Consider the following 16,903-nt stretch of genomic DNA (forward strand, 5'->3'; position numbering starts at 1 on the left):
CGTTATGTTTTCCACTGCGGCACTTGAGCTTAGGGTAGCGTCAATAATTAGGGTAGCGTTGATAATTAATTAGGGTAGTGTTGATATTGGTTGGGTCCTTGATGGAGAAGGCTTCCTCCATTGCAGTCACCTATATTGTCTTTATTTCAATGTTCATCAGCAGTCCGTCTGATAACGTGTTCAGTTCCTATCTCTTGGGATGAATCATTTGATACACTCATTTTTTTATTGATTTTTCTTGTTCCCTGGCAGGCTCCTTACCCCTCAGGACAGAATGCAGCTCCAACCACGTTGGTGTACCCTCAAGCCCCTCAGACAATGAACACCCAGCCTCAGACCCGCTCGCCGGTAAGGGAGCCCATATGGCCATTACCTGATGTTCTTTCTTCCTCGTTTGTGTGTTTCACCGTTTGTATGTGTGTGTCTCTAGCACTCGGCCGGTTCTCTGGAAAGCGTGTTTTACTGAACTGGAGGCACATTCCAAATGGCAAATCTTGATTGAATTTTTCAGACACTGTCCTGGTAGGATAATTTTCCTTTTAAAGTGGCTTATCAGAAAAGAAGCGATGGAGGGATTTTCATCTACGTTCAAGTAACACAATTTATTTTTAGCATAGTTGCTTTCAGGTTCATTTTATTTTAGACTTTAGATTCATTGCCAGAACGTTTCTCCTTTCTTCGTTTTTTTTTTTTTCTTCTTTTTTCTTTTTTTTCCCTCTTTAAGGAAATATTTCATAAAGTGATAGACCAAAGATGAGTAAACAAAAGCAATTCTCTGCAGCAGCACTCAGTCTCCAGTGGCTTCTGGGCATTACTTCGAGTCAGTGCCACTGAATCAGTTCTAACCATTTACTGCCTGGCACCCTGTGGGTGCTGATGCATTTAACCTAGAGCTTCTGTGTACCCACATCTTTTTGTGGTAAGCCCCTTTTTCATCCAACTTTAGGTTTGATTGTCCTCCGTATTTTTTTTTTTTCCTTTGGTATGTATTATAATACCGCTGTGCTATCGTAGGACTTTCGTTCCCCAAACCAGGCTCTTTTGGGGGGAATTTCTGCTCGTAGCGCAGTTCCACGTGATGCTAGGAGACCCTCCTGGGGCATCAGGTGCTTAGCCCAGCTTCTGGAGGCAGGGTAGCTTACCATCGCCATGTCTCGGGTGTCAGTTAGCCAAAGGAGCAGCAAGCCCTGCGCTTCTTGCCGATCCACATCTGCGTCCTAACGCTTTCAGGTTGCCCGTAAAACCACTGCACCCTTCCAAGCACTCTTCTCTTTTTAGAATAAGATAAACGCTGCTGAAGCGTGGCAACTGAAGGCCTCCGAGACGGAAGTCTTCTGTTTGTCCACTTCACACACGTGTGTGTGTATATATATATATATATACAAGGAGGCAAGCGTCCTCCCCATGTGCAGCCGTACTGATGCACTTGCCCCACTTCTGGAGGTTTCTCCTCCAGGGTATTTGCAGAAGGGTTAGTTCCGAGGCCCGTTAAGCTCTGTGTCGATGAACGAGCCAATTAACACCAGTTTTGATGAAGTTTCTGTGATGTGGACAGCTGCGAATTTGTAACCGGATCCCCCCCACCTCCTTAGTCCCCCGTTCTGATCAGTAATGCAGGATACTGATGGTAAAAACCCCTTTTTTTCTCAGTAAGTATAATCATCTTCTTTACCTTTAATTGTTGAAAAGCGCAAATAAGTTTATATGGTTAGAACTGGAGCAAAAACCTGACTGAAGAGCTGCATCTCTAAACCAGTTTTTTTGACAGCCCAGCAGAACAGTGCCAATACATTGCACAGACAACTGGAAGAGGAGGAAGGTTTTGGAACAGAGTCCGGTTTACAGGTCCCTGGCTGGAAGAGGCTGGATAAAATACTGCATTGTAAGCAATATAACAAACTGTACTCCTTCTTGCAGGCAATTGTGCCGATGGCACTGTTTTTATTTCTTCCTTTCTTTCTTTCTTTATTATTTATTTTTTACCACATCTTTTTTGTTGGCTGATCTACAGAAATGCACTGATTTTGCTTCTTTGCTAAAAGCATGAGCTACTGTGGCAGTTTCTGCCAGGTTAAGTGGCAAAGCAAGGTCCAAAGTTGAATTGCAGCTGGGAGGGTCTGACCTGGCGTAGGACAGAGACCAGGGCGACTTGGGTTTGTCGCTCAGGAGATAACGTCTTCAGGAAATTTGGCTGGAAAAGTGTGACAAATTGTAGGGTTTTGGCCCCGTTATTGAGGAGGTATGGAGGAGGAATTTGTCTGCGGTTGTCGGCCATGTTTATATTTTTATTGGTTTTTTTTCAACTCTCCTGTCTGCAGATTTTGCCATCCGCTCTGCTAGCCACCATTTCCACCCCCATTACTAAAGCTGCACCCATAACATCTCATTCCACCTCCCCACCCCAAAACAAATGCAAGACTGGCCCGCTCCTGCACTACTCTTGCATTTTGTTCTGGGCTCGATTTACTTATTCTTTTTGAATTTATTTTTGAACTGTCTTTTTTGGTGGTGAGGGAAGGGTAAAGGAGGGGACGAGGAAGGTGGCAGGATGTCTTTGCCATCCCTAGGCTTCCATAGCGCAGTCCCGTCCGTCACACAGCTGGGGTGGCTGGTGTGGGTAGGTAGGCAGTTGCGCTAACGAGGTTGATCCTAATCCTGCTTCCTCGAGCACCCAGAGTTTCCTCCATCCTGTTTCAGCAGCATCCGAGGGCCATTGGCAATTGCAGAGTTTAGGCTTTTCTGTTCCTTCCAGGACAGCTGCCTTTGCAATCCAACTGGCTTCATGTTTTCTCCCCGTTAGCATCGTAGCATCACTCCAATAGTGAGAATTTCAAAGTGCAGCTCCAGCTGGGGGGAAGGAAAATGAAATCAGAGGCGTTCAGCCCTACCGAAAATTATCCGTTAGCTCTTGCCGATGCCAGCCCTGAGAACCAGGTGATTTTAACTGTCCAAATCTAGGATATCTGCCAAAAACCCCCATGATCAGAAAGGGTGTTCGAGCGATCCAGAAGTGGTTATTTTCAGAGGCTTGAGGTGTGCCAGCTCAGCGTCAGCAGATAGAGAACATGCCCTGTTGTCCACAAGGCAGTGAGCAGGACCATAAAGAGTGCGGGTGGCAGAAATGTTGGACCCAGGTTTCATAAAATTTTCCTTTCTATCTTACTACCTTCATCGGAAAGAGAAAAAAACCCACCAAAGTGTCTGTTTAATCTGAGCCAGCAGTGACTACAGTTTGTTCTGTTGCTTACAGCTACTCATAGGAATAAATCCTATCAACCTGAATTATTTAAAAAAAATTAAAAATATCAAGAGCCAATGGTGACCACTGCAAAATAGGTTAGGGTATTTTTCACTAACTTCGAAGGGTTTTTTTGTTTGTTTGTTTGTTTTTTTTTAACTTGTAACACATACTACGTTTCACTATGGAATGTACTTTTAGCTTCTTAAGATACAGCTTCCAGCTCTTGTTTTAAACACACTAAGAACAAATCTTTCCTGTGGAACAGTGGTAAGAGAGGCCCTGAAATTAAGCAACGTGAGGTTTTTGCACCCCATCATTCTCTTTTTGATTCATTTTTTTTCATTGTGTATAGTGTGAATTGTGTAGCCCTGTGGGAAAGGCTTGCCAGCCCTTCCAGGGTAAGCTTTCTTCCCTTTTCTCAAACACAAGACATACAAACTGATTTTGAGGAGTTCTTCCTTTAGGAAAATAAGGACTTGAAGCGTGTTCACCTCCCGAGACTCATCCATGTGCCCATTTCTCACCACTGTAGGACCGATCAGCAGAGCCACTGTCCTCTTCACATCCTGAGCCTTGGGAGGATGCTAGGAGTCTCTGAGTGCTTCTGTCCTGCGGTTGCTATGAAAATAGAAATTTTAGCTCTTTAGTCTTACAAGATGATTGTGCTTTGCTTTTTTTTCTTTTTTTTTTTTTTTTTTTTTTCTTTAAGGCTTAGGGAAAGCTTTCAAGATGGGGAAACTCTTACTTTGTGAATCAGTGCAGGTCATTCTTTATAAACTCTTGTACTAGAACTAGTCCATGTGTGCATATTTTCTCGTTTCCGAAGGTTTTTATGGCTTTTCATCCAAGTGTCACAATGAGGCGAAGGTAGAAGGAATATATAAACACTGGTATTGGTAGACTAGTATTTGGAAATCTTAAATACAGACAATTAAAATGTGTATAAAGGAGAAAATCAGCTGGACCAGTCAATGTTTATAAATTGCTTCTCATGTTTGATGGCATTAAAATAGCTGGGAGGTAAGGCTGCAGGTGAGCCCTGGTCCCTTTTTTCTTACTGAAAAAAACCTCACATTAAGAAAGTCAATAATTAGTAGCCAGTTTTGATCACTCTTCTCGGGCAGAAAGTGAAATGCACTGAGTCCCTGTAGTGTGAATCGGCAGGGATGGACTGTACCGTGTGCTTCGGCACCTGTGTTGAGTTACTGAGCCGTCACAGACAGCAACAGGTAGAGGCATGCAGTGGGTAAAAAGCCACTGTGGGGTCTAGTTTCATTTGCTCCATGTAATTATTGGAGCTGCCATCAGTAGATTTATCTGCTGTCGTCGTGCTCTCCTTATTACACTGAGAATTAAGGGTTTAAATACCTAACTTGGCTTCTTGAAGAGGATACCTCGTCATCTTTATTTATATTTTCCATTTCTTGCATTCATTTTTATTTCTACTTTTAACAATCAGCTCCTTTTTGGAAAATGCTTTGAATGTTTACTGAGCATGTTCAATTCTGATTACTTTGCTCCTCGTGTAACCCAAGTGGGTGGGAGGTGATTGAGTAACCCGAGCTCAGGGCTGGGAACCGGGACCTCCTGTACTCCACTCGAGCTCAACCGCTGATGCCTTCAGCTCCCCAGGGACGTCACGGGTTAACCTGTCTCCTTCGCTTTCAGCTGGGGGTGACAAATCCGACTCGTTAAGGAGGGTTATATTGTGATTGTTATGGGGGGGGTGGGGGCGGGGGGAAAGAAAGAATTGCTGATCTTTGCCTTGCAGGGAATTGCCCACGGCCCCCTCGCCGGCAGGACACTAGCTGTGCCTACCTGGCTCTTACCTGCTCTCCATCCTCCGCTCCCACCAAATGTTTGGAACGGCTCTGAGTCCAGCTGCTTTCACCATTTACCTCCACCTTAAACCAGTTTAAAAAAAATCTCCACTGCTGCTTGTTTTAAGTTGGTTTATGGTTTTATTGTCTGGTGTTTGGTTTTTTTCCCCAGGCAGGATAAAGAATGCCTGCATCCATACACTAGAGTGCCTTGAAAATAGCAGCTTTGGCTGTGTATCTCCTGGCTCTCGAGCAGCACACTTTCCCCGTAGCGATGTTCACTCGTTATATCTCAGTACCTGTCTGTCACTGTCCTGCAGCAAAGCTTTTGACTGTTTTGTGGTTGTTTTTGTTGTTTTTTGGTGTGTTTAGTTTTTTGGTTTTTTTTTTTCTTGTGGGTTTATTTTGCATAGAGTGTGACATTTTGGTTTCGTTGTGGTGTTTCTGACTCTTTGTGCCTTTCCTTTTGTGTTTGTTTCTCCCGCCTTTCCTCAGTTTGCAGCGGGGCCTCGACCTGCCCATCACCAGGTACAGTACCCTGCCCCTTCATTATCATCCTAAACTAATTGGCTGGGGGAGGCGGGTGGTTGGAGGTGGTTCACCCACTAACAAAGAACGAAGGCTCGTTTCGGAAACCAGCTCTGTTAGTAGATACTAGCACGTGCATAACCCCGCTAACAAGCTGCCTGCAACGCAGAGTAACACTTTTAATTCTCAATTGGTGTCACCGCACTCATTAACCACCCCACTTAACGCCGTTTCCCTAGGAAAGGAGATCCTGTAGAGACTGTTGCCAGGTGTTTGTGAGATTTGCTTGCCTTTTCAAGTGGCTAGTAACTTGGCCGAATATTTCTCAAACTAGTCGGTGGATTGAGTTGCCTGAGGTGAAGATGTCAACGAGAACCGAGTGTTTGCATCCCTAGAAAATCCTGCTTTTCAAACTCAGAGCAAGGCAAATGATTTTCCAGTTCATAAGTTTCTTGTGTGATACGCCTGGTTATCTGTAATCATCACATCAACTTAATACTTTTTTTACTTCCCTCGTGAAAGCCAAACATTTAGGAATCTTTGTAGTATTCCTGTTGCATGACTTGGACTTTGTAAGGAACCACTTGATTAAGAAGAATGAAAATCAGGAATAGCTTTGGCTCGTGAAACTCATGGGCGGTGCTTATTAGGGTGACGGGAATACCCAGAGGACCTCTTCAGCGCCAGGACAGATACACAGGTCCCTTCCATGTAGTCGAGGTCTCCAAAGTTGTTTTTTTTATCAACTCCTGTATTCATCCTTGCCAAAACCCTTTTCCCCTGATTTTGCTGCTTCTTGCAACTTTTGAGGGGACAGAGGTGACGCTGACAGGTGGAAAAGAGGAGGAGAGGCATGATGAGTGCAGGAAAGTTCTCCCAGATTCGGTTGTTTCCGTGTCACTCTTCTTTCTCTTCGTTTGGAAGGAGCAGGTTGTTTCCACCAAGTTAATAGGAAATAAAAAATAAAAAATCCGTTTAACTCCAGTGATGTCTGGACAGGGGCTTAAGTCATAAAAGGTTTGTTTCAGGAGAATTATATTGTTCTCACTTCGCTCCTGTTAGTATGAGCAGTTTAATACTGTAGAGGTGAGGGGGTGAGTGTGTCGAGTGGGCACTCACACCCAAAAAACCCGATCATCTTTGTTCCTTCCACCTCAAAGTGCAGCATGGAGGCAGGCATCCTTCCAGAGCAGGCAAAAAAAAAAAAAAAAAAAAAAAGGCTTAAAAAGTAGAATGAGGCATTTGCACTTGTTTGCTCGCAGGCAAATGGCAAATGTCACGTGTGTGAGAAGAGAGATCATTTTTGTGCGTGGCCAGGGATTGCATTGACAGGCAGCGGTGGAGGAATGTTTGCAGGATGATGGAATTAGTATCTTGTTTAGATATTTTTCTTCTTGGCCTTGACTTCAGGGCTGTGTTTATATTATGCAATACCAAAAATGCATCACTATCAGCAACTCGTTAGTTCTTTCATAGGTTGTTACTAGGCGAATTATGTATTCAGCGTGAGCCATTTAATATTCTCATAAAACTCACTGAGCTCGCTGCAAGCAGATTTTGGACCGCGAGTCTTGAGGCAGCACAGCCTTGGAGGAAACTGTTCCAGCAATTAGTGGCTTTACTGATACGACTACCACCAATCTGTCGTAACTTGATTTAAAACTTTCTCTTGGACCCAGTTATGACCCTGCTTGCAGGTTAAAACTTGTAATTTCCAAGTGTTTTCCAGATTTTATCACTACATATTTAATAGTGTGGCAGTTAAGAGTTTTTGACTCTGTTACATTTGAAGTCTGTTTATAATTATCTGAGAGAAGCTGTCACGGTTAGAGAAACATTTCAGGCTTTATTCCCAGTTCTATCTATCAGCGCTGGAACCGGGCAGGCACGGAGAAGCCTGGGCTGTAGATGAGCGGTTTAGCTCTCTTAATCCCAAAATTTCTGCCTGTGGTGTGGATTGGGAATGGAGGGAGGGATTTCTGCCACCGACCCACGCAGGAGGGTCACAGCTGTTGAAGCGAGCTCATCCCAAACTTAGAGGATGCTCGAGACCAATGTAAATAATTATTCTCACATGGGAAACTTTTGACACGTTTAAATTGTGTAACATAAGCCGGTAGGCTTCGAGACCGAGATTTTGTAACCTAAAAAGTGCCAAATATGTAAATCGACCACAGCAGTGTTAATGTGTGTGGCAAAAACGTGCTCTTCTGAGGCGGTGGCAGCGAGATGAGGTTTGCAACGACTCCGGTGTCGATCCCAGTGGGATTTTATTAACATATGCCTCGTATTGATTCCGTGTCTTTTTCAGTCAAATAATGGATTGTTCTTTAATGTTACTTGCTGTAATTATTAGATCTTTAAAGTACTCAAATTAGCATGATTTAACACCTGAAATTGACTGGGAACTTTATTAGCAACTTTTTTTTTTCCTGATGGGAATGTCTACCCGGGTGGTTGATAGCCAGTCGATGCTATGGAAAGCATAGTCAAACCCTGCTTGAGAGAAAATAATTAGAATGAGATTTGGGATGCTGCATTAATGGTGGCTGAAGTGAAATGAAAATAGCTGCAGTGGTTCTGATGACAAGTTAAATGCGTGTCAGCAGTCCTTGATTCTGGTAACATGGCCAACGGAGAAACCACTGAAAAGACTCATTTTATAGGAGAAAGGAAATGGACCCTACAGAGTGTTTTGTGGCAGTATATTTAAAAATACTGTCACCTTGTGTTCTCAGAATGCTGTAGTGGACTTGGCTACCACCCTGCCTGGACTTGCTGCTCTGTTTCCCACTTTATGCACAAAGCATCCTTGGTTGTTTTTTCTTTCAAAGTTAGGTTTTTGAGTCACTTTGTTGCTTCTGATCCTCATGAAGCACAACTGAAAACAGCAGTTTTCTTCTCATCTGAAATCCAAAATGTAGGATAACCCTCAATTTAAGAAGTGACTTCAGGAGCGTATGGGTTATTTTAAAATGGATGCTCAGAAGAGGCCAGTGTAATTAAAAACAGAAATAAGAACAAGTATAAACTGAAATGTCATAGCTCCCTTTCTGACTTTATAATTGTATTTGAGATTAGTTTACTGGTTATGGCAGACTAATTTAGTTTGAGGTTGCTGGTGTAGTCTGTCCCAGTTTTAGCTTGGGGTTACTGGAGTTCTTTCGAGTAGAGCTTATACAACAGAAAGCTGGGTTTGGCTGTCTGGTGCTGTTAAAAAGCCATGTGATTTGGAGAGGTCGGGAATTTACTCCCTGAGCTGACTCAGGACTAACCAATTCGTAGCTTTTTGGAGTATCTCGAGTTTGAAAGCCATCAGAAACGGCTGCCTTTCTGGTCACTCCTGTCTTCATCCACGTGCGGGGAAAGGAGCTGCCAGTTTTAAATCCCATGGTGCATACAAAAAGGGGTGGGTTTTGCCCCTTGTTTTATCATTTAGTAAATAATAAAACAGGGAAAATCTGCATGTAGCGGGGGAAACAGGCCTTGTGTTGGTCCCATAGGGCTGCACTTGGCTGCTGGGGAAGCAAGATGTGGACCTGAGGACTTTCTGCTGTAGCTTCTGCTTCTGGCAGCAGAACTTCACATCTCAAAGCTGCAGCTCCTCAGCTGAGCCCAGGTGCCTGTGCTGAAGTTTGAAAGAGCAAACGTAGTGTGCCGCTTCTGTCTGCAAGGAAACGTGGCTCCTGCTGTCTTGCCTGTGCAGACTTCTCCTGCTTCCAGGTCAGGGTCGGGTTATCCCACCAGCCTTCTTGACGGGACCCAGGCTAAGGATGACTAACAGGGCTGTCTCCGGTGTTAAAAGCTTAATGGAAGCGGAGAGCCTGGATGTACAGTTTGATAGTGTCTGTGACATCTCGTTGAACTTCCCTTTTGCTGCTTTTCTCCGCAGCCTTCGTGTCTCTATCGCAGCTGCCAGCCTTGAGCCCATCTAGGAAAAATAGACGGGTGTCTATGCATGTTGCGTTCGATGGGCTGAGCTTAGCACAGATTTGTTTTCAGCACTCTTACCACAAGTTTATTTTTTAGTGAATCTTTTAGAGTAGGGAGGGAGTGTTCCACAGACATCTCACTGGAAGTGATGGCTTAGAAATACGGAATAAATAGAAAATCAATTAAAATGCAGTGGTGGTTTATCAGAGGGAGGTTGGTGCTCTCTTTGATCATTGATTTTTCTAGATGACAGCCTCTTATCTGGCTGGCCTTCAACAGGCTTTTGACACAGGGTCATGTGGGAAGAAAATTAAGCAGGAGAAGATGATGGTTAATAAAAGGATATTGAGGTGTGTATATATATATAAGGAGTGACTAAAAATGAATGGCAGGGTATTGCTGAGAGGGGTACGCAGGAGGTTGGTGGTGATTTTCCTTAATATAAACGTTAATTACTCTGACACAAATAGTAGGTATGTGTCTGCAGCAAACAATGAGCACAAGGCTTGAAAATGTGGTGAGCACAAGGATGCTGTGCGAGGAGGACTGGCGGGATGGAAGCAGGGTGCGATCCAGCATTGCAAGGTGCGAGCCCTTATGCTTCAGTTTCAGTGCCAGGGAGAAGATTTTACTCCGTAAATGGGAGCTCATCAGCTGAAACCACCTGTGCAAGGCAATTTTCAGACAAACCACAGAAGTTATTTCCAGCGGAAAAAAATAGGGAGTTTATTACTGCTGCATTGGGAAGCACTGAGGAAACCCTGTCCGGAGCTTGTGCACAATTCTGCTTTTTATTTTCCAGAAAGACTTCCTTGAGCAGGTAGGTGAAGGGCTGCTGAGATGGTGAGAGCTTATTAAACAAGCAGGCTAAAAGGGTTGAGCTTAAGGCAGCTGATAGAAGCAGTGTCTGAGAGGGGTTTACTTGTGCTCTTCTCTAAGTGTATCGGGGGAGCAACCTTAGGAAGAAAAAAGTCAAAGACATATCGCCCAGTAGTTCTGACTCCAGGATGATCCAAGAAATCTCTTCCTGGCAGAGCTGGACATGTAAGGGACAGGATTGTGACCTGAGGACCAGGAGTCGGGTCCTCGCTGGTTGCTGAACATCTGCATAGCAATTTTAATGCTAATTTGACCATCGTTAGACATAGGAGGACTTAATGTTAATTGTTGAAGGAAGTATTCATGGAAGGGTTGGTGTAACACAGGGTTTCTATCAGAAGCCTTGCTGTGGCCCAGGGTACCTTCATTCTGGTCCTGAGCAGGTCCTGTATGTGTTCCGCTCCAGATCCTGCACTTATTAAAAGAAATTGAGACAAAATATACCAGATTTTAATTGCCTGGTGTGTTCTCCCCTGGGACATCATTAGCATTACTTGAAAATACTTGTCTGTGCAGGCATCTGTTTGACCTTGCCTCCAAAAAAGATGATTTTTTTTGGCAAATCAAGTCAGAACAGCGAAACATCTCGAGAATGACTTTGAATATTGCTAGCTTAGCTTTGGAGTGACGCGAACAGGGATGGAGTGTAAAACCGTTTGCCAGCCAAATGATAGTTGTTTTGAACAGTAAAACCCAGATACAAATCAGATGTGTAGTGCCCTGAAGATACCAGATTTCCTTGAGAATTTTAGTTTTGCTTACAGGAAGTGGAATAGCTAAAAGGAATTCAAACGGCCAGAGATATCTCTGGTTGGCACTTCCAAAAGTTTCTGATGGTCTTGTTGCTTGGAATAATGGATCTGCTTTTCTTCTTGCTGCGTCTGTCTTGCTACTAGTAACAAAATTCTTCTTTTTTCTCCATCTCTGAGTTTGAGCTACTTCTGCAATGGGGCGGGCAGTATGGAGTGTTTTTGAGAGGTTGGGTTTTGTAACCTACGAGCTCTCTCATCCGAGGTTTTCCTTCTTGGTGCTACCATGGTGGTGTTGCCAGCGATGGAAGTGAAAAGCTATCTATAAGCAAGGAGTTTCTGGGGCTGTAATTTTTTTGTCAGTGGTTTCAGTGCTGTTACTAGCAGGTTTTATGGGTGCAGGGTTCGTGTCTGGCTCGCACCCGTGGAGGACTCTCGTCTCTTGCAGCAAAGGCTTTTCTGTGCTGCCCCGTGCATGTGGTTGCTGTCAGCAGAGAGGCAGGTCTCGCTTCACCCTCCAGCCCATTTTCATGCTGCGTACAGAGTTGCGAGGAGAAATAATCATTATTCAGCGATTTGCAGTGAAAGAAGAAAGGACTTTTGCACTTTCTGGTGCCTTTGGATATTGAAGAATCGCGGATTCCAGTTATTCTCGCCATAAATTCAGCATATGCCTTTGGTTCATGCAACACTCGTGTAGTTCCCCCACATCTAGACAGCCACATGGTTTGTATTAATGTGGGAGCACAGTAGTGTGTTGCTTTCCTGGTTTTCTTTCTGCACCCTTGCTACCAAACTTTTCTCCCCAGACAGTTGCCTTCTGCTGGTTCAGGTCACAGTTCTTTGTTCAGATTAACAGGGCTGGGCATAAAAGCATTGTGCTCATCATAATGCTATCTGGATTTCTGGGAGGGAGTCATCCATGGCTTTCTGGAAGAAATCGTTTGCTCTGGGGAGCAACTTAGGTGTCATAAAGTCTTTAGCAGCACCAGAGTGACCATGTTAAGCTCATTGTCATGTCAAGTGTAGAGGCATCACAGCTTCCTTCTGCCCTATCCCATTCTTCCCAAACGCCGAGGCAGATGAGCCCAGCTCATTCCTTAGTGGATACCACTCTCTCTTCTCACCGCTCATGATGCAGTTGCTCACAGGTTATTTACATCAACGTGCTTCATCAGTCAGCAGTGTTCAATGTGATGTATGGTGACCTAATGATTATTATTTTTGTTGCTTAACAATTAAAGATGTGGCGTTTCTTATTCTTCCAGTCTTGGTGCAGAAACGGAAATCCGTGATTTGAAAAGGGTTTCTGCTTTAGCTGCTCTCTCTGTATCACTGAAAGAGACCAGAAAGGAAAAGTGTTTGATGTTTTAGGAACAGAGTAAACATAGTGTCTTTCTGTAGTATCATATTTCCTGCAGTTAATCATGGTTTGCTTGTTGGATTTTTTTCTTTTTTTTTTTTCTTTTTTTTTTTTTTTTTATTTAAGCTTTTATACTTCCATATAAAACTTTTCACAAAGAATTTCTGACCCCTGCCATGGGATTCTGGTAGAAGAGTCCTTGGTTACCAGTTCATTGTCTTTTTTTCTTGCTGTTTCTGTAAGAGATTAGTCAAAGCAGGATAGAAAGATGATTGGAATTGTGTGCAATTAGGGTGCATGTTTTATCCTATTCCTTCCTATTGATCTGTAAGCTGTTCCATTGGCTTTCTTTCTGTTTCCTGCTGCTTTCTTGCTTCGTTATTGAAGGGAGGATTCAGACCTATACAGGTAATTTTAACTCCTGGTTCTGCATGGCATAAGTGTCTCTTCTCACTTGTATCATTACTCCGTTAGTGAATGCATTAATGTCCGATGCATATCTTACCGACTGAGTTTCAAGATTGCAAAGACTCCAGAGCCAGGTCTTCCAGTGCCATGAATGCTCCATACCCTGGATGCCGATGCCTTTCCCAGCGCGTAAGGGTTGAGAACGGAGCGTGTACCAGTGGGTTGCTTGGTTTCCTGGACCTGGTCCATCTGCGTGGGGCATCACTTCATGCAAACGTGGTAGACGAGTTTGGTGCCACCCTGGAAGAGGTTGCCACCTTTCTGAAAACAGAGGGCAAGAGAAATCACCCAGTTTACTTTGTACAGAGGATTGATCTGAGGTGTCTCTGGCCTTTGTAAAAATCTGGCTTTTTAGCTGTTCTGGAGGTGTATTGGAACAGTTGCCTTGATATTTTATTTTCCTGGCATATTTATAAAGGTGGCTGTTTTGGCAGTCAACCCGCCTTATAAAAAATACATTTGCACAAAAATCATTTTTCTAACATTCGCTCTGAAAGCTGAGCATATAATTCAGTACATACAAACTAATAGTTACTGGAGTTTAAAATCTCTTACCTTTTTCTACCTCGTAACGTGGAAAGCTGTAGCGTGATCTTGCTATTTACAGATAAACAGCAATCGTCCTGCAGTTTTCTGAATGCGTGGCAACCCTTTGAAAAGTAGTAATATAATGATAATCTTGTAATGATATTCGAATTCTTTCCCAGAAAGTCTGACCCGTTTTTTTGTTTTCTCTCCCTCCTCTCTCCCTTCCCTGCCCTAGTTTTTCCAGAGGCCGCAGATACAGCCTCCAAGAGCTACCATCCAGAACAGCAGCCCTTCCATCCGTCCTGGTGCGCAGACACCGACTGCGGTGTATCAAACCAACCAGCACATCATGATGGTTAATCATCTGCCAATGCCCTACCCGATGCCTCAGGGCCCCCAGTACTGTATACCACAGGTAAAAAAATACGTTGTCCGATCACCGAAGGAATTGCAGCGTTCGCTTCCATCTGGATTTTCTCAAGCGGAGCTGGGGGGGCGCAGGGTGTGGAGTGAAGCTGGCGGTTGTATATTCAGCCTCTGTCCTTTTGCTGGATGAAGTATTTGTTCTTCTGTGCATGCAGGCAGTAAGAATAAATTCCCTTTCTAGTTTTGGAGATCCCCCCTAAAAACAGCGTGTGGCTAAGCTCTTGGAAAATGTTCAGTGCTATAAATAGAACTAAATTGACTTCATAGATTTATAACTACTCTAAAACCTTGGGGCTCGTAAAAACACAATGTTGCTGAAATCAGAGGAGTGACTGTTTTCTGCTTCAGCTCTCCTGTCCTCCCTGTCTTGTCTTTAGGTGACATTGTTTACCTTTTTTTAATTTATTTATTGGCAGTAACATTTCTGAATCTGCAATTAATTGGCTTGATAATTGGATCCCTGTTGGTCGGGGGGCTCGATTACAGGATCTCTGTGCAATGGCATGAAGTTGCCCAGCTCTTTATAAACTGATGGTTATTTTTTCCCCTCCTAGTATCGTCACAGTGGCCCTCCATATGTTGGGCCCCCGCAGCAGTATCCTGTTCAGCCTCCAGGACCAGGACCCTTTTATCCAGGACCAGGTCCTGGAGAATTCCCCAATGCCTATGGTAAGTTCTGCTTGGAGTTTTCTTATAAAGTATTTTCTGGGTGTGTTTTTCTGTTGTCAAGCCAAAGATTTATAATAGCGAAGTGGATTAGCATTTGTTTGAACTTCAAATAGCTGCTCAATTTGGTTTTGTCGCAGCCCTTATTATTCACTCCTGAAAAATGCACAATAACAGAGTTGTTTGGACAAGTGCTTAAGGAAAGGCTGTAACTCACGGCACTACCCATAATCACATGTGAACAAGAATGGTGGCTATTTGTTATTCTCCACTCAATCATTATTATTTATTAAGGTATTGTGAATACATCTGGCAGCCCTGGTTTCCATTCAGCTATACCCTGAATATGTTCTCAGCAATACAGCAGCGAGCGTTCCTTATCCCGGTGTTCCTCGTTCGGCGTTTAACGAGGGGAGAAGAACAAACCGTGTGATTTGATTCACTGGGCTGCAAAGATGAAGCGAGTCCAGTTGAAGAGTTTGTCACCGTGCACAGGCTGAAATTTGGCCTTTTAACGGGCAGCTCTTGGTCTTGCCCTTTTTCAAGCAAAAGGCTTGGGAGGTTGCCCGACATCACTGCGCACACTGCTGTTGTTGGGCACCCTGTATTCAGGTATTGAGCTTCAGAGCTGCACCTAAAAATTCCGGGGCTGCATGCCCAGTGCTGCATCCCTCTTGGCTGCATCTCACCAGTCCTTGGCTCCTCCGGGACCTCACAGCTGCTTCTCACTTGGGTCCCAGTTTGCAGACCCCGTGTAACAGTGGGGGACTGTCCTTCACTGTCCCAGGACGCCTCTTCTCTTGGCAGTCATCTTGTACCTAACAGTAATGAATCCCTTCCTTAATAATTTTCACTGTGTTGCTGTGTACAATGTATAGCATACTTGCATCAGTCACCTACAAGGTTTTCTGTGGGATCTGTGTTCTGATAGCTAAATCAGGTCCTGCAAGCTGCGTTTGAATGAGATTCATAATTGAGTGTCTTGTGGTCACGTATATCACTACTATTTATCTTTTATTATTTACCTTCCTCATTTATGGGAACATAATGAAAAATCCACCAGGATTCTAGTCATCACCCTGTTTGAATGAGTTGTTGTGTTTGGTTTTTTTTTTTTAATTTAAAGGGCTTTCACCTCTTGATACCAAATTTTGAGGTATTTTGTTCAGCCTGATGGCTACCTGCCCACGTACATTCTGTAATTTGTTAGGGGCAGAGATACTACCAACGTTCCGTGCGGCTTTAGCTGTTGGTATTTCAGAGCCTTAGAAGGGAATGCTTCATCTTCCAGGCTGAACAATGACAGCCCTGTACCGCTGGCAGAATCGCACGTTTGCTCTTCACAAATACAGATTCCTTGTAAAGGGGAGAAAAGCCCCAGCTGCTTACCTACTTCTCATTGTAAAAGGTCTCTTTCTTTTTTTGTTAATTCCCCTTCTTTCCTTTTTTTTTTTTTCTTATTTGGTGTATATGGAGCTAATGCGACTACTTTGAAAGGTTGCCATGAAGCCTTCAAACCTGGTTCTGCACTTTCTGACTAAAAGGAGAGAGTGCAATTACAAGGCAGCTAGTTCCTGTTTGCTTCTCCTGGAAAAATTAAAGAGAAGAAATATTGCAGTGGCTTTTTAAATCTGATCTGCTAAATGAGGAAATTACCCCATATTCCTCATTTTCTTCTGCCGTTAGAGGTCTGCTTTCTTACTTTCTGCTCGCTTTAGTGCCGTTTGTCTGTCTTCACTTCTGTAATTTGGAAAAGGTTCCCTTCCGCTTCCCTGACGCTCCTGAAAGCACCTGGTTTCTTGTGGAGAGAGCTTGTCATCTTTCGGTCCCAGCTTGGTTTTAGGTTGCTGCGTCTGTGGAGCATCAGTGGGCGAAGCTGGAGATGTCACACAGAGCATTTGCCAGGCAGGGCAGGTTTAGCCGAGGAAGAGGATGATTGCCGGTTTGCCTGTACGTATCCACCTTTCCCTCCTCTTGCTTCATTGCTGTTTATATAGGGACTGGAGATGTTCAGTGTCTCACCAGGCACTGCTCGTGGCATTCAGAGATGACTAAATTTATAATCCAGACATGGCTAATGCTGCTGGCAGCGGTCTTTCCTATAAACCTTGGGACTTCGTAGCCAGCATGGCTGCTAGACATCAAAATCATCGCTGTTTGGCAGGCTGTAAAAGAAGGTGACAAGGGAAAATACTGCAGAAGCCAAAACTTGTGAAGACGGACAGTACAGTTCTTTAAACTGTCTTGGGTTTGCAATTTATCGTTTTCTCTCCTATCAGTGAGTCTCTGTGCCGCACTGGGA

General features: G+C 43.9%; 1 protein-coding gene across 21 annotated transcripts in view; it reads left to right on the top strand.

Annotated features, from left to right (window-relative positions):
- The window catches only part of EIF4G3 (eukaryotic translation initiation factor 4 gamma 3), a 148,353-nt gene that overhangs the window by 69,008 nt on the left and 62,442 nt on the right, over positions 1 to 16,903 (top strand). For 7 of the 21 annotated variants that reach the window (XR_008821076.1, XR_008821075.1, XM_056333788.1 and 4 more), the window contains exons 4-9: positions 253 to 348; positions 1,769 to 1,882; positions 5,557 to 5,589; positions 12,901 to 12,921; positions 13,745 to 13,924; positions 14,490 to 14,604. Coding sequence is in view for 19 of the 21 variants with exons in the window: in XM_056333788.1 (XP_056189763.1) it covers positions 253 to 348; positions 1,769 to 1,882; positions 5,557 to 5,589; positions 12,901 to 12,921; positions 13,745 to 13,924; positions 14,490 to 14,604 (559 nt within the window). In the remaining 2 variants the exon portion in view is untranslated. The remainder of the gene's footprint in view (positions 1 to 252; positions 349 to 1,768; positions 1,883 to 5,556; positions 5,590 to 12,900; positions 12,922 to 13,744; positions 13,925 to 14,489; positions 14,605 to 16,903) is intronic. The other 14 variants (XM_056333776.1, XM_056333777.1, XM_056333794.1 and 11 more) reach the window with 7 other exon arrangements.

Source organism: Falco biarmicus, chromosome 3, assembly GCF_023638135.1.
Source record: "Falco biarmicus isolate bFalBia1 chromosome 3, bFalBia1.pri, whole genome shotgun sequence".
Classification (NCBI taxonomy): domain Eukaryota; kingdom Metazoa; phylum Chordata; class Aves; order Falconiformes; family Falconidae; genus Falco; species Falco biarmicus.